We start from the raw sequence: 24649 nt of genomic DNA on the forward strand, positions 1-24649 counted from the left end.
AGGGATTTGCTACCCAGTTCTCTCCACTTTTGTATATATTTGAAACTGTGCATAATGAACGATTTCTTACAAAGTGGTAGGGATGAAGTATGATATTTGTTTTCTTGGACTTCAAAGCCAAAAGTGAAGAAGGGCCAAGGGCTTTAGAAAGGTACCCTGGCCTTGAAGATTCATCAGGACACCTCCCCGTGCCCTACCCCACCCCACTGGAGTGCCCAACTTGAGGAAGCCATTTCCTTCGACCCGTCACCATGAGAGGGGACCAAAGAGTGACCAGGAGGGGAAGCCAGAGCCCACGCAGGCGGATTACCTCCAGCAAGTCACCGTGGAACGCCCCAGATCTCAGGAAATAATAGAACCAAAGATCCTTTGTCCACAGCCAGCTGCCCCTCGGGGAGACCTCCCAGCTCCCTCTCCACTCCTAACCTCTCCACACACTGTGTCTGGAATCCCAAACCGCCACAGGGTTCCTCCCTGGAATCAGGCTCACATCGAAAGGTGACATGTTCCAAGCAAAGGCTCTCGTTAAGGCTTCTTGACCCTAGGGGTGATCTGTGCTTTCTGTTGACAGTAATTCAATTTCACTCATCCCTCTGATGTTCTCAAACCTTCAAAATGCTCAGGAAGAACTCCACCGTCTCCTTCCTCAGTCCTGCTTTATAGCTAGAGTCCGCACCAGCTGTGCACCTATTCTAACATTCCTATTAACACGTGGCTCAGGAGGCAGCTGGGAGGATACCCACGGTGCAAGGCAGATCGCGGCCAAGAGCTGAAGTAGAGGCACAGAAATAGAGGGCTAGCAAAGCGAGAAATCTGAGGCCCGTAGCTTACTACGGTGCTGGCCAGGCACACCTTCCCTAAGCAGAGCATCACAGGTAAGCCAAGAGAGACCATACACAGCCTCTACTGCCCCCTGGAAGATAGGGTGAGGAGAATCTCAACTCAGAGGAAACGTAAAAGGGCAACAGGGAGCCCTCAGCTCCTACCTGGTCTAACGAAAATTATAGAGTTGGGAGAGGCGTCTGAATGAATTGCTTGGAGCGGCCCCGGTAGTCGGATTTTTAGAGGTGGGGCTGGATCGCTAATATTTCACGGAAAACAGAGACTCGTCAGTGTGGTACACACGTGGAAGGAGGGCCCCGTAACCAGGGAGCTCATCTCCACTGCATCGGGAGACGTGGGCTGGAAACCCTTCTGATACCTGAGCCCCCCGCGGCGGAGTGTTTGAAGCCGACAAGACCAGGAGCAGATTGTTGACCGATCGTCTGCCTCCCACTAAGGACCAGAGGTCGGCCTCAGGAAATGGGAGATGGGGGTGGGAAGGGTGATAAAAAAATTACGGCCAGAACTACGTCTGAGCCTCAACACTTGGGCAGCTTCACAAAGCCTACCAGGCTCTCAAGACCCGAAACTTGGGCAGGGAGGCCTCTATCAAAATATTCTCTAACTATTCACTTTGAAAAGTACAACACTCTTGCAAATAGCCTGTGCATGACAAGAAGTCTGAATTCTTTTATTCTGTCTTGAAGTCTTCTTCTTGGGGAGAGAGAGAGACAGACAAACTGCTTCGAAAGCTGCCTTTTCGGGCCCAGGTGTCCAGCAGCCTCTGACCTCTGTGTGTGACGGATGAACTCCACTGTTTCAAGGCCCATCGTAACAGATGCGGGCTCATGAAGCAGTAGTGACAAGCGTGGGCAGACCAACAGCGTGTCCAGGTGCCCCCAGTTACCTGTGCAATGACCTCAGGGTCCACAGGCCGATGGTTATTGAAGCTCTTTGACCTTCCTGCCGTCACCGTTTTCCGGATCTGTGGACTGTCCAGCCGATTCTTCAGGGACGAGTGGCGGCTGATGGAGTTGAGGCTCCCATGCCCACTGATGGAACACTTATCTGGCCCTTCCTTGGGGAGACTCTGGCTCATGATGGGCTGGGAAGATGGGCGGCAGCCAGCCCCCACCCCCGGGGAGGCAGAGTCAGTCAGGGAACTGCTCAGCCCGTGGCTGTCGCTCCGAAATGTTTTCCGGATGCTCCCAGATTCCGGCCGCTTCCTTTGCCTTCAATCACAAACAGAAAGGGCGGTGTGATCGGGGAGCCCTGGCCCTGAGAAAGCTGGGACGGGTGAGAGAGGGCAGATGTTGGCACCCGGGGACTTCTGGAAGGAGAGGGACACACAGCATGTTGTCTCCTTGGCTTCACCTTCCCTTGCTCGTTCTGTGTCTCTGTTCCCCTGCCACCCCCAACCTGGGCAAAGGAGAAACGGATACTTACTTGGAGGTCGTGGGCTTTGAGTTCTCGAGATGTAAGGTGCTGCCAGGAAAAATGTCTGATTAAGTGAAAGTTTCTAATGGGAGACAGATTCACAGAAAGGCCCCCTCCATTACCTGCTTTGAACAGAGACCTAAGGCCCCAGGTAGGAGAGAAAGTCTCGCCATCACCAAGAAGGCAAGAGGAGAGTTGATTTTTCCAAATTCTAGCATGTTTCTTAGTCCAACGACAAGACTGTAATCATTTTGGCCTCTGGCAAGTGGTTGTCGTTGCTTCTTGTGCAGACAGGGAACAGAATATTTTTCAAGAGGCTTCAGTGCTGAGGAGTTAGGGCCAAGTTTGTGCTTTTCCTCAGGGTGGAAATACACCTCCGTGACCCTGAGTCACCCAGCCCTGGGCTGAACCCTGGCTCTCGGCCGATTCCCTTCAGACCACGGAGACTCTCAAAGAAGACGGCCTGGCAGAGTCCTAATAGCACGGGTGTTGCCTACTGCTGAATAATTTCATTTGTTCTTGGAATCAGATTCTTGAGGACCTAACTTAGGAAGCAATACAACTTCGGGTTTGGGATGGCAGCTGGGCAGCTCTGATCTCGAGTCCACTAAGGGCAACGGAGGCTGAGGCAGGAGAGGAGATGGAAGAAGGGAAGGGAAGGTCCTGAGGCTAAAGGGCTCGTCTGTGTGGCCGAGCCGGTGTTCTAAGCCGGTCCTGGTCCTGCCCACTGGTCAGGTCTTTTCTATCGGGGTTTGGTGTGGAAGCTGGCATACGGGAGCCACGCCATGAAGCTGCCGGCTCAAGCAGTTTAGCCTTGGGTATCGGCCACTCTGGAGCAGAAAAAGGATGTTCTGGGAGTCTTATGAGGCTCAGCTGAAACGACTCTTCCTCTGCAAAGTCTCCTCCCACGACCCCACCTCCAACAGCAGGCAGAAGCAATCACTCTCTCCTTTGTTCCCTCAGAGCTTTGATGGCACTGCTTTTTTAGCTACTTGTCTGTATGGTATTTACCTTGCCAGACTGAGCGCCGAGGCCAGGCACTGTCTTATTCATCTCTGAACAACCAGCACGGATGCTTGGCACAACAGTAGCTGCTCACTAAATGTGTGGAATTAAATTGAATGCCTCACCCGAATAACTCTCTGCTGATTTCCTTTTTCCACTTGAGGGTGGCTGACTCACAAAGCTCAGACTGCTGAGGAGGCAGATTGTGGACTGGCTGGTGTGTGCCAGGTCCCTCACCGGGCCCCGGGGACACGAGGAGAGGAAGGCAGATTTCCTGGTTTCAAGATGCTCAGGCTGGTGGGGGATCTGAGTGCATTTCGGGTCATGAGAGATACTCGGACTGCTGTGGGGATACAGACTGAGGGCATCTGACTCAGCCCTGAGGACCTCGGGGTTGTCAGAGGGCTTCCCCAGAGAAGTAAAATCTTCGGACTACGTCCTGAAGGGAGAGGAGGAGATGATCGGGTGAGGAGGCAGCAGATGTGAAGGTCCGGGGGTGCGAGAGAACTCAGGGCCCTTGGAAGGAGTGACGTATGGGGCAGGAAGTGAGGCTGGAAGGGCAGAGTCACTGCTACGGGCAAGACACGCCCGGGGGCCGCCACTCAGCCACCGACCAGCGACCAGCGGGCGTCCCGGTCGGCCATGTCCTCTGAGCACCCCATCCTGACACGGCCAAGTAAGGAGTTCAAAGGGAACCGCCTGACTTTCCACCAGGCGTTCATCTCCTGACTCTTTCGGCTCATATCTTCTACAATTTCTTTGTACAAATGGCATCAAATACGTGATGGCTTAGAAACATGTACCTAACTAATTATTTAACTCTCCCTCCACCAACCCTGCCTTGGTTTGTGGGCTAATTACAGGCTTACAACCTTATGATTACAGGCTTATAATTAACATAGACTTGTAAATAAAGAAAAAAAAAATGTGATGAGCCCACAGTTACTTTTTACTAGCTTGCCCTCCCAGCAGGGCACCACTTGCTGGAGGGAAATAGATAAAATCCTCAATCCTTTTTACTGGTCTGACTTAAATCATACCTACTCTCCGTGAGCTGAATCAGCGACTTCACTAACTGGAGGGCGAAAGAGATGGAAAAGAGACACGTGCCCCAACCACGCCCCCTGCTACCGTCTGGTTGGAAAAAAGCCAAGAGATCGGGGCGACCTGGTGCGGTTTAAAAACAACAAGCATCTTTTATTCTCCTTCCAGTTTCAGTGTCCAGAGGCTACGGTGAACAGGTTTTCAATGTGCAGATCGTTTCATTCCTCCAAAGCCAGAGGGGAATAAAAATTGTACATCATCTGCAATCCACATTCATCAGGAACACCCTGGGGCGCGTCATTCCGCTGGCACGGGGCCAAGTTTCAGGGTCTGGCGGAAAGAGGTCTGTAGGCTTTGGGACTTGGTGTCTGGCCCCTTGAGATGAGATTAGTTCTCCAATAACCTGAATGTCTCTAGGGGAGGCAGCAGCACACAGGCGTGGAATCCCTCCAGCCGGCCAGATCGGGTGTGGGCGGAGTGAAAACCCTTGGGATGCTGCTCACGGCCACAATGAAAGCTGGGGGGGCAGAGTTAAGAGCCTGCCAGACAGGAATGGGAATCTGCAAAGGGACTGATAGGGGAGGATGACACAGGGCTAAAGCAACAGGGAAAACATGGACAATTCCTTCCACTGGTATGAAGGGGCAAAAGGGAGCTGGGGGGTTAGGCAATGAATAAAGAGCTCAGGACGAAGCTTTCCTTGGGGGGCAGAGTGGCCTCCTTTCCTCCACAGGGTGAATGCAGGACACGGTGAGAGAGAGACACATGGTATCTACATAAACCCCTCTGGGGTCACGTGAGCCTAGTGGAAGACACACAGGATGTTGGCTCTTCGGACAGACAAGGGCCAGGAAGACGTCAAAGACTATTATTTGAGCAAGAATCGGAAAAGAGAAGGCACCTCCGAGAACCAGTCCAAAACCAAGCTGCAGAAGGTGACCAAAGCTTTGGCCAGGTTTTAGTGGTCAGACAGCCGGGGAGGCCCGACCCGACAGATGCTGCGGAAACCCAGCGTGGGGCACCCTTCCACAGCACGACAGCAGCCCGCTGGAGCCCGGGACCTGCCCGCAAGGCCCTTGGAAACTTCCTCAGCCCTGTCCGCCTTGCGGCAGCAGTGAGCGCATGCAGAGTGTTAGGCCCAGGGGCTGGGAGCCCTACGCGCAGCACAGGAATGGAGAGGGGGCGAGGCCGGAGGGGGAGGCTGGGCGTTGCAGGGCATTCAGGGAGCAGAAAATGAAAAGCAGAGCTTACTTGTTGATGTTTGCAAGATAAATATCGGCTACATGACCCCCACTGGGACAGCTGGCCCCCGCTCTGGCTGTCACCTTTTCTTCAGGTGGCTCAGAAATGACCTCAATCTCAGACTTGGGGCTGGACCTCTCCACGACACCGTCCTCGCTGGGGAAGGGGCAGGCAGGCAGGGAGGAGGGGAAAACAACAACAACACAAAAAGCAGTGTTAAATCGGCAAGATGGCCCCCCCGACACACACGCGACCCCGCCACAGCTTGGAGGCGGCAGTGACACCAGGCCGGGCTAGCTCTGTGAGAGGAGGCAGGGAAACCTAAGGGCCTTAGGAGGGTCACTTAAATAATAATAAATAATCCCGCCGCGTGGTGCGGGATCCTCAGCTCCGCAGGAAGGCCGGGCTAGGGGACACCTGGATTCGAGGCATCTGCCTTCTACCCCGCTGCTTTTCCGGGCACAGCGGTGCCGGGGCCACCTCCCGGAGGAGGCGGCCGGTCCAGGGTGCGGTTTATCTGCTGAGGTCCCGGGCACTGCCCGGCAAGGACAGGCAGGTCTGCGGTGGCTCTGGAGATGCCGGCGTTGAGGCAGGACACCGCCACACTCTGTCGTAGTGCATCTAGCCCAGCTTAGAGCGTCCAAGCCGGTCCCAGGTCACTCCACAGCTCTCCCGGCCCCTCTGGCTACTGATGACAAAGGAAGCCCCTTCTCCCCCACAATTCATCTTCTCTCGGTCCTGTAGTGAAGCCATAATGCTAAATTTGGGAGGGTCCTGTCCACGCACAGATGGCCACCGGGTTTGCGATGTTATCAACAGAGGGAGGATCTCCCTGCAGAACGAGCCGGGGAGAGGCTGGGAGGGTGCAGACTCATTCAGGATATCAACCTTTAAAAAATAATATTAAGGGAAGGACTAAAAACACTGACAGCATCGCATCCACGGATAGGGAGGCAGGGGCAGAGGCAGGGCAAAGGGGCAGGGAGGCAGGCTTGGGAGGGCCATGGGGTAAAAGCCCTCCTGCCCGGGAGACATTGCTTCAAAGAGTAGGAGCCAACCAACAGCCCATCCGATGAAGTCTCTCTGGGACCAGTTCACGTTCCCTTTGCTCCCTGACACCCTCTCTCCTCCTCTCCCTGTCTTTCCCCAAGTCAACCCCAGTTAAATGAACTCGCTCCTTTTCACAAGGCTGCTTAAGCTAGATTTCTTCTAGAAAAGGAAAGCATCACTTTCATTTGCAAGTGGAAAAGTGCCATCGTCATCGTCATAGGTGGCCCAACTGGTTGGGGTGAGCAGGGTTGTTTTAAAAAAAAAAAAAAGAAGTAAAAATGTTTTCCCACTCTGAGCTTTCCAGAATAAAAATGTAAGTGGTCAAACAATCACCCCTCATTATCACTCATCGGGTCTAAATGTGGATGAGCCTGAGGGCTGGCAGGTTTCCACAGTGATTGGGGGTGGGTGAGGGAGTGATCTGCAGGGGGAAGAGATGGAAAAAACAATCCTCCACTTAGTCTGGGGGGGGGGGCGTCTTTCAAGGCCGGTATTGGTGCCCCCTGGGGGTTGGTCTCCCTCACCCTCCTATGGAGCCAGAAATAAAGTCTCCCACAGAGCAGCCAGGATGCGTGAAGGTGCAGGGGGCCCAACGTACGTGTCTTGGACCACGATGTACTGATGGGGGATGAGTCCGTCGATGCCATTGTGCCGGCCTTCCCACCAGTCATCGGAGGCCCGCTGGTAAAGCAGCAGGGATGCCCCCTTCTTGAAGGACAGCTCTCGGGCTGTCCGGCCCACGTAGTCAAACTTGGCAATGGCCTCGATGGGCTCACACTCTGAGAGGGGCAGAAAAGAAGGAAACACATGTTGTTGAGACCCACAGACTCAGGAAACGGGGCGGAAAACCCCAATTAGCTGAACTCACACTGGCAGGAAGATAGCCCAGCGTGACAAATAAGCCACGGATGATCTATGTGTGAGGCAGGGGATTCCCGCATAGACGGTGCGGTGCCATCAGCCTGAAAGCACGTGTGCACCCTTAACTGCCTTTGGTCATGCTGTTCCCCCCACCTGGAATCCCTTTCTCTCTCACCTTCCTGATGAAACACACTGAGTCACAGTTTAAATGTCAGCATTAAAAAACAAAACAAAACAAAGAATACTTTATTGTCTCAGCAGTTTCTGTGCAACAAGGAACCACATGTGCAGGGTGGGAACCTTGTCTTCCTTGTGCAATCTGCCTCCTGGGAAGCTCGTCACGCTGCCCAAGAGGCTGAGCCCCACTCAGGGCAAAGGAGGCCTAGAGTAACTTCTCCGGTGCTTACACAGCTGTTTATGCCAGCCCCTATCACTGAACTTGCCATCCTGTATTTGTAAGCATCATTTCTTTTCTGATCATCAAATAACGCCACTAATTGTAGAACATTTATCATATTGTACTTTAAATACAACAAACTTTATTTATGTTGTCCATTTCCCCTAGTGGAACATGAGCTTTTAGTCTCCGTAGGAGAGAATAACCCATCCAATCAACTTTCCAAGGAGCTAAAAATATGGAAATATATTATTGTGGGTAATACATGGAAAATTTACTTAAAATTAATTTGAAAATTAAAAGGGGGTTACAAATGCAATATTTAGTTTTATTCTGTGTGAGCTTCCAGTCTCCTTGTCTGTTAGAAAGGGATAACAATAGTGCCTTTTTCATGAAGTTGTTACGAAGAGTCAATATATAACAATTTGTAAAAGCACTTAGAGCAGTGTCTGGCCTGTAGAAAGAATACGTCCACGCTGGCCATTGTTATTGTTGTCATCATTACCACTATCTGGGCCGAGCCGCAGGGAGAGGTCAGAGAGCAAAAAAGAAACCCCCCTGATGTTAGTCAGGTACTCTGAGTAGTGGACAGAAAGGCTGCTTACAGGCAAGACCACGCCTAGGCAGCAGGATGGTGGGGCCTGCTACCGGAAGGGCCGGGCTGGATATTTCGCTACTGGAGGCAGACCAGAGAAGGCCTGTCTAAATATCCCAAATCTCAGTTCTGTGCAGCCTTGGGCATATCACTTGACCTCTCTGGCCTTTGCTTTCTCAACTGGAAAATAGCAGCTCTATTTCACTAGGATTAAGAGATAAGACACACAAAGCTTCTAGCGGGAACAAATTTCCCTAGTTCACCCAGTCTCCTCCTGTAATGGGGCAGATTATCGTATTGATCTATCTGACTTCAGCATCTAAATAAGCAGCCTTCATTTTTTTTTTCCTCTTTTAAAAAGCTCTGCAGGCTGTGCCATTTCGTTCTCATGCCCAGAAAATTCTGAGGCCCCTTGTCAGCTGTTGAGACTTCCAAGAGCCCGAGTGGTCCAGAAATGGAGGTGCGGAACTGTTGGAAGGAGGGGAGGCGTGCTGGCCGGACAGACCCTAATCAATCACGGGCGCTGCCGAGGGGCCCGCGGTGACAGCTGTGCATTCCACCTCTCGACGCACGCCCGCCAGGCTGCACGGCGCTCGCACGTCTGTACTTTGGAAAGGGTCAATTTTTCCAGTCGGCAGGCGTGAAAGTGTGTGGTTTCTGCATCCTGTTTCCCACTCCCCCTTGGCTTGCTTCTGTTGGGCTCTTGGCACCCAGCTTCTCTCCTCCCCAGGCTCACTGTTTTTTCAAATGAACTCTCCTTGATTTTGGTCTCCAGCTACCTGGCAGGAGTCTGGGCTGTGACAGGGGACCAACATCAGGCAGGCGAGACAGGCAGGCGAGACAAGGAGCTAGGAGGTATGCGAGGGGCAGGGAGCTGGGGCGAGAAGCTTGAAAGGCTCTGAAAGGTTACACCTCTGGTTTAACACAGAGACCATTCTATTTGAGAAGGTAGGCTGTCTCTCCACGAAAGGGAAGGAATGAAAAGGACGGACAGGGGGGCCGCTGCCTGTCTTTGGGGGACTGCTGGGCAGGAAGGTGCATCAGGAGCACAGGCTACGTCAGCTGTTCCTTCTGCTTCCCGCCCGGTGACCCCCCTGCCCAGGACGCGGGGCCTCGTACCGTCATCGCTCGTGTGGTGTTCGGCGGTCACATCCTGGGTTGAGTCCTCAGCCGAGGTAGTCTCTCCGTGAGGGCTGTCACTGCAACAGAAGCAACAGTAACGGGGACCTGAGCCCTGGCTGACCAAATTCTTGTCTTCTCCTTCCCGCAGCTTCCCTGGAGCAAGGGCGCAGAAGCTATTTCACGCTCTCTGCATCCTGACCGGACACTACAGACAAGTGTTGATAACGAAACACGAGGCTCCGGAGTTTCTCTAGCCCGGGCCCTGCAGCAAAAACCACTCGACACTGCCTGCGACTCACAATATCCGGAGACAGAGGGAAGCCCTTTTGAATTTATAAAATAAGTCTTTTTGAAAATACACAACAATTCAACTCCTCAAGGGCCATTTCTCTAGGTGAACTAGTCCCTGGAGGGAGCACGTGGAAGAACATATGAGGCTTTTGCATGGGATGCAACAGGAGCTGGAAACCAGCCCTGGCGCTTGGTAGCTGTATGACCCTGAGCAAGGGAGTGAATCTCTTTAAGCCTCAACCGCCTAATCAATGAATTGAGGATAGTGGTCTGTACACCTCAGTTGTGTGAGGATAAGTGGTCTTCCTTTCCTTCTTTCTCATTTTGCTTATGTCTCTGGGCTTTGTGGTTTGGTCTGTGTACCGGTGAGAGATGGGAGGGGAGTTGGCAGGAGAAGAGTCTGCTGTGGGCTGGACTCTGAGAGAGGGCGGGGCATGGAAGCTGGTCAAGTTCCCAAACAGTTCAGTGAGTCTAAAATCATACAGGGCTGAGAATCAAGAATGGCCAGGGAAGTTACTTGGAAAGTTGTTTCTTCTCCTGGTCTTCTGGCTCACGGACATCGGAGTGGACGGGGATGGGTACCAGGAAGTTCTAACTTCCTGAGAAATAAACAAGACCCCTGTTCATTTCTAAAGTTTCTTCCTCTGGCAGTTGGTAGTAACAAGGGAGCCTTTCCAGGCAGTTCTATGGAAGTATCACCACCTTCTCAACCCTACCACCTGGCCTCATGGTTGCTACTTTTGAGCCTATAGCCTCTCCCTCCACTTAGGATGGGTCTTTCACTCCAGAAAGTTCCTCAAAGACCAGGGAACCAGTCTGGAACTCACCCCACATGACACAAGTCAGTTCCAAGGAGGCTCTTCAGACTCCAGAGAACATTCTGGGAGAACATCAACAGGGATTCCTCCTTATCAAAAAAAGTGGGCATAAGTTTTCACAGGTTTACTGGGCCTACACACTGTGGGCACTATTTGCTGGGCCTACAAGCCCTCTGATGAGTTTCAGGTCTTTCTAGAAGCCCTCAGGCACCAGGGGTGCACAGGGCAAAGGCTCAGTTTCCTCCAGAGTTCCAAGTTCATTTATGTGGCCATCCACTAAGGCAGAAGTTCTCAAATGCCAGGGAGTCCTGGATGGGCTGTTAAAAGCAGACTGCTTCACGCCTAGAGTTTCTAATTCTCGAGGGCCAGGTGGAGCTCAGTTGTCTGTATTCCTAACCAGTCCTAAGTGATGTAGGTGCTGTGGGTTCAAGGACTCCTCTCGGAGAACCACTGCTCTAATGTAAAGGCGGGATGATGCTTTTTAAGGTCCCTCCTAGTGCTAAAATCCTACTCTCAGCTCTACACCCACACCTCAGCAACACCTCAAGCCCGCCAGCACCTGCGGTCTGAGGAAGCCCAGCAGGCCAAACAGCAGGTGGTCCTGGGAAACCGGGTTCTAGTTTACGGTTGGAGAGCGTGGTGAAGTGGGACTAGCCTCCCTGCTTCGTAGCTTCAGGGAGACCAAGTGCCCGGGGCCCCCTCTTCCTGGCTCTTCTGGTCTCCTGGGTTCTCAGGCTCTGGCACCCCCTTCTGCCACCCCTCCCTCACCTCCTTCATCCATCTGAGCTCACTTCACTGGCACTTCTTCCTGTTCCCAAAGAAGAGGAGAGGCTGGGAGCCTTCTGAGTGGGTGAGTCCAGTCGTCAGATGGTCCTTCTTACCCAAGGTCACCTGCCCTTGATCCTCACAGGCTTCTGGCCTCCCACCCAGTCTGTGGTAGTAACACACCCTGACTAATCTGGTGGTTTTTCCAGGGGCTGCTAATAAATGTCGGATGCATGACAAACAGCGGTTGGCCTGGGAGAATGCCTTGGAGAGAACTGGTGGAAGGTGTCCTCCCCTTCTGTGTCTCTGTGAGCCACCCTCGCCATGACTCTGTCTGCTCCGCTGGGCTGGGACTGGGGGAACAGGGCTGAGGGGGGCTCTGTGTCCTGGGATCGGGCCAGAGATATTTGAGAAGTGAGGGCACACTTTGGAAAGAAGATAAAGCAGGCCCTGGGAACACTACTCCACAGTTTCTCAACCCTCATGCAAGAGAGAAACCAACTCTCCAAGTCACATGCACAAAGACAGCTCCTTGGAGCACACCTGAACAACATTCCGTGTCCTCACCGACCATCTGTCAGTGACAAAAAGCCTTCTCTCCAAGCTAGGAAGTACAGGTTTCTCCAGCTCGGACCCAGATGCTGGGATCCGCGGGATAGCGGACAAGATTGAACCCGGGGGTGTCAGTGGTATTTCTCTACTCACAGACACGTGAATACCACTTTCTTCACGCCTCAGGCAAAAGGCTCCTTCTGTGGGGATCAGAGAGAAGCATGGACCCACTGGCCTCCAATTAAGTGAACATCCTCTCCTGTCCTCCCCTACCTTACTGGAGAGCAATGGGGCTGCTGAATGGGTTCCAGATGTTGAATTCAGATGGAATCCGAATTGGGCTGGCTCATGCTTTCAGCCCAGGCTGAAGCACGATTCGGGGGAAGAAGGGAGGGGAAGGAGCAGGTAAGGGATGTTAGGGAGCAAACAACAGAGGTGGTTGCCTTTGTGTTTGGTTGGGAAAAAGATACTGTAAGTGGTACCCTGGGTGCAGTGTGGGGTCCTGGACAGTGCCCTGCACTAAGACACAAAACAGCACGGTTAGAATTCCCACCCCTAAGGTGGCCTGAAAGGTTGTCACTGACCTCTCTAGGTTATAGTCACTTTATCTGTAATACGGAAATAGTGATTGGCCAACTGTGTAACACAAGGGTCTAGTAAAGATGAGCCCTAGGGATTCCTTTTATATCTCTGTTCCCAGGCTAAGTCATGAAAAACCTTGCCCCACAGGATTTAATCCTGTTTTAGGGTGGAAGAGGGCCTAACCTGCCAAAAATGGAGCTTACCTTACCCCTTTTTCTCCTCACGGATCTCTGCATTCTAAATTATCATTGTACAAACTCACGGCGAGGAAATTATGCCTCATATCTAAGTGCTTCGCAATAAGGAAGAAAATCTTACTTCTGCGGACCCGGACCCAGGCCTGTGTCTCTCTCCACACACAGCACAGACATGGAGCCTGAGAGGCACTGCTGACTGATGAACAGTTGTTCTGAATACAACTTTACAAACTTTCTTTTCCTGGAGATTATTAACCCTCCTATTATTGTTGCCACTGTTTTCCAGAATGGTTCCTCAAACTCATAAAAAACAGGGAGGTGGCACGAAGTGGCACTCACTCCACAGGTCGGGTCGAGGTGGGGCGCTGCCTGCACCGTCCCCAGATCCCGGCAGCTTGGACCGCCTGGGAGTGCGAGGCTGGGGGGCTCTGGGTGTTTCCCCTGGGTCTCGCTTGGCCATCTGGCTCCCACACCAGCGTGCAGTGGGGACTCCCCCTCCCCACCCTCTGGCCCAGAGGCCCCTACCAGTAGTCCTCTGTGCTTCCTCCTCTGCTGTAGACGGGGCCCTCCAGCTCCCTGGGGGTTGGGAAGATGTTCTCATGCTGGATGATGGTGGTTTTGATCAGCTCATTCACGTGGGCTTGGCAGGACACCTGGTCGTGGCCCTCAGGCACTGACATCAGCGAGGGCCCGAAGCAGATGGCGAGGTTGTAGGGGTCCATCATGTTCTCTTCACTGAACTGTGATAAACTGGAGGAGAAGGGAAGGGGGCAAGCTGGAAAGCTCTCGCATGAATGCCCAGAAAACACAATCGTGGGAGGCAATGCCAAGAGCAAGAGCAGAAGCTCCACAAATTGCCACCTGCTTTTCTGGGCATCAGAGCCCTTCTAGAAAGTCTGGGGGGAGAAGAGAATGACCACCAGGACGGTCATTCGGGAGCCACCTCCTTGCAGGTCTCTCCCCTCCTCCCTCTCCAGCTCCCCCTTCAAATCCTACTTGTCACCCCTTCACGAGCCCCGCTCCATACCTCACCCACCAAACCCACCCTGCCTCAAGAATATGCCACTCTGCACAACCGGGTTGGCTCCCACACGCCAGCCCCCGAAGCTGCCAGCGCAGATGGAGACCCTCAGGCTGCCCTCGTAATGATATGGTCAGAAGACACAGGCACTGTGTGTTGTGTACCTCCTTGCACAGCAAAATAATCAAATTACTAGGGCTATTCCATTCCAAGCTCTAGACGTATTTAAAAACATTGCCACCCGATTAGCTTTTGTATCCCGTCAAGCAAGTGAATTTCTTTCTGGAACAGCTAATGTAATTGTTTTTCATTTTCATAATATCCTCTATTATTACAATCAAGATTTACTCAGGAAAAGGTCAGCATGCTGCTCAGTTTATGCTCAGGCTTTCTCTGGATGCAGTCTGACTTCGTCATTGGGTATTTATTTTGGGAAGTCCCCTTTTCAGCCAGCAGCTGCTCTGGCCACACCTCCAACCTTGGCCAAGGCCCCAAACCCTTCAGGGAGCCCCTGGGTCTCATCGGCCCTCACCGGTCTCTGTTTGTCCAGGCTGATGGCTTGGCCAGCTCTGGGTCTGTACCCCCCGCCCCTAGCCCTAGGGTGCGGAGCTGTGGGCTCTGCTAAGGAGTACTGCCTCCCTGATGGGCATCAGCAGGAGGTCCCCGGCCCCTGATTCTTACAGCTCTGAGGAAAAACCAAATCCCTCTGATGCCGAACCAGAGGCCTGAGACTCAGCTGTCTTCATCTGAGTAGGCGTTCTTCAGAACCGGACAGAGTTCATTTCTAGTGTATCCTGCACCCAGACTCAAATTACCAAGCTGGTCTCTCTAACCCAATGGTTCTCTCCTCTACTGAAGATTCACATACATCTGTCCGCTTTGGAGAATCGGTGCAGGACCAAAGAAGCGGTACGATGGATGTGAACAGCTGTCACGGGGGGAATTACTGTCATGGTTGAGAGTCAATGTTCTCTAGGACTTAGTCAATGTAGGGAGGCCAGCGATGGGTTCGGTTATAGATCTCAGCGGCTGGACTGCTTCATAGAAGGTCTTAAAGGCTAAATTTTACAACCCTTCCCTGGCTCCTGAGTTAATAGAAAGCTGGGATTCAGAAAAGGCCGGGAGAAGTTTCCAACTCTACTTTTTGGTCAAACAAACGTTGGAGAGAGATAGGAGAGATAATTACCTTGGTAACCACAACAGGGACAAGGAGGAGGAAGGCCAGGGAAGGAGGAAGGCCATGTTTCTTTAGTGCGAACTGATGACATTTGGTAACATGGAAGAAAACCAGTCATTTCTGGGGAAGCCTGGCAGTCAAAAGGAAACAAAGTCTAGCTCCAAGAGCCCCAGCCCAAAGCCTTGTAAGAGAGGAGAAACCTTGCCAAGTCTCCTAAGGGAAGGACCGTTCAATTCATAGGTGGCTGCAATGACCATGGGCTTGAGGAGGACACATCTTCATGGACTAGGGTCTCAGGGACCAGATGCATTTCTTACTCTCATTAAAATATAAACCAAGATCCTTCTCTCTCCTCCAATCTACAATGGGAACACCTGGGTTTAGGGGAAAAGCCATGATTCTTAACTATTTGGGGGGTCACGGCCTCCTTCAAGAATTTGACAGAAAGCAGAGATTCTCTCCCCGGAAAAATTCACATGTGTACACATACAGACGCATTTCATATACAACATAATGGTGCTAATAATCCACGAAGGCCCCAACGTCCATATCCAGTATAGGAATTCAAATACTGGATTTTTACTGAAAAAAAAAAAACAAAAACAAAAACAAAAAACAACCTAAAATGGGTAACAGTGGTAACAGCTCCATCTTTAAACACTTTTTTTGGTGTCAACTTATATAATGCCATCTCTTCTAAGAATTGTACTATATTTCTATAGCTTCTATCTATAATACTAGTGAATTCTTCTAATTGATTCAAACTCATCTTTTGTGTATCTTAACAAGGTTCAGCATAGAGACTGAGAACATAGGCTTTTGGGGAGGAATGAAAAAATCAGGATTAGTGTGGGAAACTTGTTTTTTATCATGCCCTTTTCTGGACTTCTTACCTTTTAATGACGCACATTTGTCTCTTAGATTAAATTAAGAGAGAAAAACAAAACGTCCGAAGAATTTTAGAGTCAATGAGATCTGGTTTTGAGTCCTGGTCACATTGCTTACCAGTTCCACAACAGTGTTCTAGGTTCCAAGTCTCTTCCTTCTAAAAGAACGTACCTGCTTTGTGGGGCTGATATAAAGTTTAAATGAGCAATTATACACAAACCACTGAGCACTGTGCCTGGCACATAGGTGGGGCTCAATCAATATTTTCTGTAATTATACTATCCTAATTGCTTCTTGATATAAGGCCCTCGATTCTAGTCAGAAAATGGGAAGCAGGGCTGTCGACATTTGCCAGCAGTTGATTTATAGGAGTCTAGCCACCTTCTTCTCCTGACAGGCATCATCAAGCCGAGGACTCCAGATCCCAACATCGAAGGCTTAAATCCTCGGGGAGAACACTAAGCTTTCGACAGACAGTTTTAAATACATGACATTTCACTTAAAAACCTTCCGCTTCACACGCCCCAGGGGTTTGATTTGGCAACAACCAACAGACTGTGGGTAAGATATTACACATCAGGGTTGATCTTAGGTCTGAAAGGGATGAAGAGAAATTGTGTTATTCACCATGACCCCAGGCAAAATGTGGGGCCGAGAATCCATCAGGCCTTTTAAAAGCTTTTCCAATAGGAGATACTACAACTTCCCACTCTAAATCCGTGATTTAACAGCCTTCCCTGACTTCGCCAAAAGGCTTTCTAAGAGACGAGAAGTCAAGGTAATTCTGGCTGATTTTTTCTCATAGTCCTTCAAAGGCATCCACTCACTCCCTCCGCCTGTAACGCCACCTGTCAGCATCCTCACGCTCCCCGCATCTGTTAAGGGACTTGCCTCTGCACCCTTATGTTCTGCCTTCCTTCCCCCCGCAGTGAACTGCATCCTCTTTCTCCAGCAAGAGTATCACTCCCACCATTGCCCTTGCTCTCTCTTCCATCATTGGTTTTTCCTCTCCACTGGGTCATTCCCACCAGCATGCAAACATGCAGTGATACTGTCCATCTGAAAAAAAATTCTCTCTTAACCCCATATCCACACCTGTCCCATTTCTCTCCTCTCCATAATAAAATACTGTCCCATTTCTCTCCTCTCCATAATAAAACGATTTGGGAGTTGTCTGTACCTGTTGTTTCTGATTCTCTGATTCATCTCCACCTCTTCGGTTATGGACTAAATTGTGTCCTGCTCCCCAAATTTCTATGTTGAAGCCCCCCCCCCCCACCATGTGACTGTATTTGGAGAAAGGGCCTTTAAGAAGATAATGAAGGTTACATGAGGTCATAAGGGTGGGTGCCTAATCCCACAGGACTGCGGTCCTTATACGAAGGGAAGAGACAGCAGGGCTCTCCCCGTGCGTGCACAGAGGAAAGCCATGGGACGCAGAGGGAAGAGGGCCATCTACAGGCCAAGGAGGGTCCTCACCAGAAACCAACCCTGCTGACACCTTAATCTTGGACTTCTAGACTCCAGACCATGAGAAAATGGGTTTCTGTTCCTGAAGGCACCTGGTCTGTGGTATTTTGCTACGGCAGCCCTAGCAGACTAACATACCTTCTCTCTCGCTCCCTCCCCCTCTTTATTGTGGTAAAATATACAATTTACCATTTTCACCATCTTTAAAAATTTTTTTTAATGTTTATTTATTTTTGAGATAGAGAGAGAGAGAGAGAGAGAGCATGAGCAGGGGAGGGGCAGAGAGAGAGGGAGACACAGAATCCGAAGCAGGCTCCAGGCTCCATATCCCCTCTTTCTCCCCTTTCCTCAGCCCCTGGCTACACAAGTCTGCTGTCCCCACTGACGTGCCTGTTCCGGACATTGCACATAAAAGGAATCACACACTACGTGGTCTTTTGCGACTGGCTTCTTTCGTTCAGTGTGATGTTTTCAAGGGGCATCCACGCTGTAACATGCCTCAGTGCCTCCCTCCTTTCTATGGCTGAACACTACCTCACCGTATGGATCTACCACATTTCTTTTTACCCATCAGCAGCACCCCTTCTCTCCTGAACCCACAGTCAGGGTTTGACCCCTTCCACTCCATCAATACAACCCCCTTCAGGGTCACCAATGCTCTCCCTGCTGCTAACGTAATTCTTAGTCTTTTTCTCAGCTGACCTGTCATCACATTTAACTCTGTTACCACGCCCTCTTCAAAATACTTGTCTACGTGGCTTCTGGGACACCGGTTTCTCTAGGTTCTCCTCCATGCCCATGGCCCGCTGTCACTTGTTCAGTGAAGCATCTGCTGAGCGCCGGATGTTAAAGAGCAAACTCTCACCCTGACCCCTGGTACGCTCCACTTCCCTTACCTGCTTTATTTTTCTCCATAGCACTTATCTTCTGACATGTGATATGTGTACTTATTAGTTTGGTCTTTCTTCTTCCAATAGAACATAAACTCCACAAGGGACTCCATGGGACGCCTGGACTGTTTGGTGCAGTCTTAGATGGCCAGCAACTAAAACAGGGCCTGGCACACAGTAGATGCTTAATAAATATATGTGAAATAAATGACTGAGTAAGTATGTGAGCAGCTGCGGATCTCCGAAGACAAGCCAACCACAACTCTACTTGTCCATCTGCGTGTAGAAGCCAAAACACTCCTCGTGAAAGTCAGAAGAACAGCCCAGACAGAATCTGCCCAAACTAAGAGGCACCTGGAGATGGGTGAGATGTAGAGGAAACCTCAGCCTTCGTGGAGCCCCCAGGGCACCTTAGTCAGGAGAGAAGCACCACTGATTCACTCTTTCAGACGGTGGAGCAGTGTTTGAGGACCCAGCGCAGGGCTTCTGGGACTTTCATGTGAGTATGACTTGCCAGGGGACCTTGTTAAGGTACAGATTCTGATTCACAGGTCTTTGAGGGGAGAGGGGCTGAGACTCTGCATTTCTGACAACTTCCCCAAATGATGCCAGTGAAGCTGGTCCGTGGACCTCACTTGGCTAGCAAGAAACTAGAAGGCTATATTGTTTGACGTCTGAAAAAAGCAGGTTTCAAAAGGCAAGCAGTGGAATCAGCTGCGGTGAGGGGGAGCTACCTACACTTCGTTGGGGGGCAAAAACTCTCTGGGTAGTATACAGGCTGTGGTAGGCAGCCTCTAAAATGAACCCCATGGCCCCTGCCTACTGGTATTCACATCCTGGTGTAATTTTCTCCCTTTGAGTATGGGCTAGATGTAGTGACTCATTTCTAGTGAATGGAATATGGCCGAAGGCATGGGATGTCACTTCTGAGATTAGGTTACCAAGGACTGTGCTTCCTGTCTTGGGTGTTCTCCCAACTTGTTTGGAGAGAAGCCAGCCGCCATATTGTGAGCAGCTCTATGGGGAGGCCCACATGGTGAAGAACCGATGAAAGCCTCTGGCCGACAGTCGGCCAGGGGTGAAGGTCCTCAGTCCAACAACCTGCAAGGAACTGAATCCTGCCAACAGCACGCAAGTGAGCTTGGAAGCAGGTCCTCCCCTAGTGGAGCTTTCGGAAGAGACTACGGCCCTGCCCCCAACACCTTCACTGCAACCTCCTAAGACCTAGAGCCAGAGTCCCCAGCCACCCTGCCCCTGGATTCCTGACCCACAGAAACTGAGATATAACAATGAATGCCTTTTGTTTCAAGTTGCTAAGTTTTAGGGTGATTTGTTCCACAGCAATAGATAATTAATGCAGATGCTAGAAAGGATAATGTTACTAGTTCACAAGGCCTGCTGGACAGGCATGTACCTGAGGTTCATGCAGCGGACTGGGTACTCTGAAGGACACTAGCTACGTATATATGGAACCAGGTCAAGTCCGCACGGCGCCAGTGCCCGGTGTAAGGAGTTCCACATACGCATACACACATATTAGTTTTTCTGGCTCCTTGAGATTGAGCATGTGTACAACCCAAGAGAAAGACCATAGCCAGAAATAAAGTACACACCCCCTCTAGGATGCAGAACGACAAAGGAGAGCAGTCCTGAAAGTCTGGGCCGGGCAGAGTCTCCCTCAGGAGCGACCTGTGTCCACTGTTGCCACATCCGTTGGTACGTGTACGCTTACGACCTGCCATCTTCCCGCAGAGGTGATCTTCTCTGTCACCTGTGTCCTGAATTCCATTTATTATTCTAGGAAACACTACGGTTATTAACGCTGCGTCTTTCCCATGAACCACTCCGAGGACCAAATGCATCTCTTTTTTAACCAGATAAAAAAGCAAAAAACCAAAGCGATCATTTGAATTGGTGTAATTCCCATGTTTCCTCCAACAGTGGCCACCACCTCCAGCTCTGCACGATGCTTGCTCTATGGCTCCCCCGCTCCCGCGAGGTCCCCGCAGGAAGAAGCAGGAAGAACAGGAAGAAGGTGTGGGGAAGAGGATGAGGCCGTTGTGCTTACACAACACAGTCGCCCCGGGCCCTGTGTGTGCTCCTCTGCCTTGTTACCCACTACCGTCACACTGCTTGCTCTGGGGGAGCAGACCAGGCTCACTTTGAGGGCAGGTATCCGTCCATGAGGGGAGAGAAGGACTGGTGGCCCCGAGGAGCTGACTGGCTGGAGAGTCATCATGGAGTTTCCGTTTCCGCCAGCCTAGAATGCACCTCACACGAGCACCCTGCGTGAGCCACGAGGGGTTCTGAACTCAGCCAGTTGCGGTGCTGAGTCAGGGCTTGGCCGATGGGAAGAGCAGACATTGCCACATGGAGGAGGCTGACCCAACAGCCGGGACCTTCTGTCCCTCTGCACTGCCAGCAGCAAGGCTGACGGACAGTGCGGGTGCCCCGGCAAGGTCTCCAGCAGCGGGGCTAACCCAGACACCCTCGAGGGCCAGGCTGACCGCGAACTTACAAGGGAGTCAAAGCTCATGAGATGGTCACTAAATTCGTTTTCCTTTGAAGCAAAGACCAAACAGACCAGGAAGAGAAAGACATTTATGGTAAAAGACGCTAGCCCTGGGGTGCCTGGGTAGCTCATCAGTTGAGCATCTGACTTCGACTCAGGTCATGACCTCACGGTTCACGAGTTTGAGCCCCGCGTCGGGCTCTGTGCTGACAGCTCGGAGCCTGGAGCCTGTTTCGGATTCTGTGTCTCCCTCTCTCTCTGCCCCTCCTCCGCTTGCACTCTGTCTCTCTCTCTCTCAAAAGTGAATAAACATTAAAAAAAAGTAAAAAACAAACAAATAAATAAATAAAAGATGCTAGCCCCTTGGTCTAATTTTTGTTCTCTTTCTTGATACATTCATGGGTCTGTGTTTCTCCACTAGAGGAAAACACGTAGAGCAAGAGGGATGACAACTGAATTCAGCATCGGTATTAGAGAGTGCCAAGAGGGCCCGCCTCACCCAGGCAGCTGCCCTCCCTCTACCACGCAGCGCTGCCTTGTGGAATACGGGTCCATTATTACCAGATCGAATGGTGCTTTCAAGAGAAGCTGGAAATCCAGATATTTTCAAGTAAAATCCCCTAATATTTAAATGTTTCAATGTTTTCAAGACACAGCAGACTGAAAGGAAACACATCGGTGGGCCTTACCTGGCCCTCACGTTGCCCATTTATAGCCTTTGCTCTAGGCTGCTGAGGGAGACACCGCAGGGAAAGCAGCCTGAAGACAGCGGCGCCCACGGGGGAAGCACCGCACGTCCTTGCTTGTTGCTTCTGCTGCTCCCTGGGGACACAATGCCTGCCCTCGGCAAGGACACACGGCATGGACAGGAAGCAATGCCGCGTCCAAGCTCAGGGCCCCTCTGGCCCTCAGGACTCTTGCCTGGCTACACTCACTCCCTGGGTAACCAGCTAAAACAGCAGTACACGGTGACGGCAGACTCGCGTCTCCACTCGGTTTCTCCCGAGTGTCAGATTCCCGTGTCCCACTGCCTACTTGGAATCTCCGCGTGGAAGCCTAACAGGCACCTCAGGTTCACATGACTGAGTTGGTGCCTTGTCTCGATTCCGTCCGGCACGCCTCGTCTTCCCCAACTCCGTAATGGAGTCACTGGTACCCTGTTGCTCCTGCCAAACATTTAGAATTTCTCTCCTTCCTCACATTCTACATCCTCCCCATCAGGAAGTCCTGTCAGTGCTATGCTGTAAACAGACCCCAAACCCAACCCCACCTCCTCACCCTCCCTCGTAACCCCCATCCTGTCTAAGCCCCCAGTACCCGTGGCCGAGATCTCACAATAACCTCTACCTAGGTCTCCCTGATTTTCTTCACAGCCCTCGATGGCAACTTCTCCACAAAGCTGTTGGCGGGCTTAAAAAAATATAAGGAGACTAGATCTTATCACTCTTCTGCTTAAACCCTCCACGGGCTTCCCAAAGCCAAACCCATTATTACTATGACTCTCAGGGCCTGACGGCCTTGAACATCCCTGTGGCTCCTTCCTTCACTTCATTTAGGTTCCTGCTCTCACACCGTCTCCTTCCAAGAGACCCTTGCTGACCACCCCTCTGCAGCGGCTCTCCCTCTTTCACCCCTGCCCCCATTCAGACCCCCGCACTCCAGCTCTTGAGTTGGGTTTCTTCATTTTTCTTCTGAGCACTTACTCCTGCCTGACATATCTGTTATCTCTCTGTCTCCTACCCTGGAATGTGAGTTAAATGATATCAGGGCTTTGTCTCTTATTTCGCAATGTATTCTTACAGCCTACAATGGTGCCCAGCACCTTGTAGGTGCTTCATAAATACCCGTCGGGCTGGATGAACTGACATAGCTCTACATGTAAGCTACCAGGGGCTGAGGCCAAGGCCTGATCCAATTGTTCACTGGGAAGTCTACTCACTGATTGAGGAAGGCAAAGAGGTATCTCATGATAATCAGAGTGGTTTTGGGCAGGACCAGGAGGACTTTCCGGATGTGCAGAGCTCTCTCCTGCAGGCTGTCCATAGCTGAAAGAAGAAAGCCACGTGTCACCCTCCATTGCAACAGAGATCCCGAGGAGTAACGGTCAGAGGGCCCTTACTTCCAGCAGGTGCTGCACAGACAGCGGCCAGACCAAGACTGCACAGCACTGGTGCTCCACGTAAGGAGTTCCATCCCTGTGGCCCCGTGGGGCTGGACTGCTGCCACAGGGTACATGCTGGGCTCCAGACACCTACTGATTATAGGACTTAAGGAATATGCACCTTGGGCACTGAAGGGGTTGGGGATGGTCCCCAAGCACCTACTACCCTCCGATGAAAACCACAGACAAGGACCGTCCATAAACCTGCTATGACTAATGGCTCAACATCCAGCCTCAGGGGTGTACACGTGGGGAGGGAGACAGGCTGTGCAGGTCCTGTCCTGCTCACTCTACACGTGTCTCACCTCACCCTCTGGACAGGTCTGGCTTATCTTCCCTTCCCTTATCTGCAGTGGGTTGAGCAGAATGTGGCCAGAGGCAAGAGATGGCAGATGCCTGATAGATAGTGATATCTGGGGAGAAGACCAGAGAAGTTTCCTGACTCTTGGGCTGTGGAAAGATCAATTACAGGTAAGACCCAAGGCTGGCGGCCTCCATCAGTGCCAGTCTCCCCACTCCCACAGTGTGCCAGACGGATACTGTCATTTTCTAGGAGTGTCTTTCTGTGAAAAAGAAGTGGAAAGCAGTGGGTTTAGGAGCACATCTCGAGGGGAGAAGTGGGCAGCCAAGGTGTCTTGAACTGCCTTGGTAGCCCCAGTCCACTTAAGATTTTTATCTAAGCCCAGTCCCAGAAAAAGATGTGAGGACAGGAGGGGTGCATATATTTAATCACCCACCACAGCACTGATTTCCACCAGACTCCCAAAAGTAGTGGGTCAACAAAACAAGAGAGCTTATTGAAGGCTCTGGGTCCTCGGAATAGCAGATAGGAACAGTGTTCAGGGCATACACTGAGTCAAACTTGAAACCTGGGGGGGGGGGGGGGGGGCAGAAAGACCCTGGTGCATCTAGGAAGAAGGTTCTTTTCCCCATGTCCAAGGCACTGCCTTCTCCAGCCTCTGGAGCCATCATTCCATTGGGGTCTACTTCCAGGATGAGCTGGTATTAACCTAAGTTTCCATGGAAAACAAAACAGGATAATGAGCTAAACTAAATGGTGGGAACAGCTCTCCAAGCCCCAAATTTGAGAGTAAGAGGCAGAGAACCTGTAAGTAGGACAAAGTAGAGACGATATCCCTTTCTAGGAAAACATCGTATCATTACTTTTAAATGGGCAGAAGGGTTTTATTCCTTAGAAGAACACATATTAACACATCCAGCAGGTAAGCTATGCCATGTTTAAAGAAACAAACAGAAAACATTTCTCCCTTTATATCATAAAAAGCATGGGCAGTAAATGTCTGAGCTTCCAATAACTGAAAAGGACCATGTCTTACATACTATTAGAAATGTATTTTACTGGGGATGCCAGGGTGGCTCAGTCTGTTAAGTGTCTGACTCTTGATTTTGGCTCAGGTTATGATCTCACAGTTTGTGAAATCGAGCCCTGAGTCAGGTGGGCTGTATGCTGAGAGTGCAGGGCCTGCTTGGGATTCTCTCTCTCCCTTTCTCTCTGCCCCTCTCCGCTCATGCTCTCCTTCTCTCTCTCTCTCAAAATAAATTAAAGAAAAAATTAAAAAAATTAAAATTAAAATAAAAAAAAAAAGAAATGTATTTTACTGAAGAAAGATAAAGCCCAGCAAAGCAAGGAGTTTAAGATAAATCAAAAAAGAAAAGGCCAGGAGTTCTGACTTGTCCTAGACTCTTCCTGAAAACTCATCCTTCCTCCCTCCCTAGTAGGGGGTGAAGG

General features: G+C 51.1%; 1 protein-coding gene across 8 annotated transcripts in view; it reads right to left on the bottom strand.

The window, feature by feature from the left end:
- The window catches only part of SRGAP2 (SLIT-ROBO Rho GTPase activating protein 2), a 233764-nt gene that overhangs the window by 3760 nt on the left and 205355 nt on the right, over positions 1-24649 (bottom strand). For 2 of the 8 annotated variants that reach the window (XM_019433801.2, XM_019433796.2), the window contains exons 17-23: positions 22678-22783; positions 13306-13530; positions 9573-9652; positions 7199-7379; positions 5560-5706; positions 2269-2307; positions 1730-2054 (exon numbers count right to left, since the gene is read on the bottom strand). In XM_019433801.2, the coding sequence (XP_019289346.1) occupies positions 1730-2054; positions 2269-2307; positions 5560-5706; positions 7199-7379; positions 9573-9652; positions 13306-13530; positions 22678-22783 (1103 nt within the window). Of the gene's footprint in view, positions 1-986; positions 1082-1729; positions 2055-2268; positions 2308-4435; positions 5111-5559; positions 6439-7198; positions 7380-9572; positions 9653-13305; positions 13531-22677; positions 22784-24649 lie in introns of those variants that run through there. The other 6 variants (XM_019433816.2, XM_019433809.2, XM_019433827.2 and 3 more) reach the window with 5 other exon arrangements.

The sequence above is a fragment of the Panthera pardus genome, unplaced genomic scaffold (genome assembly GCF_024362965.1).
Source record: "Panthera pardus isolate Hobbes unplaced genomic scaffold, ASM2436296v1 HiC_scaffold_21, whole genome shotgun sequence".
NCBI classification, from domain to species: Eukaryota; Metazoa; Chordata; class Mammalia; order Carnivora; family Felidae; genus Panthera; species Panthera pardus.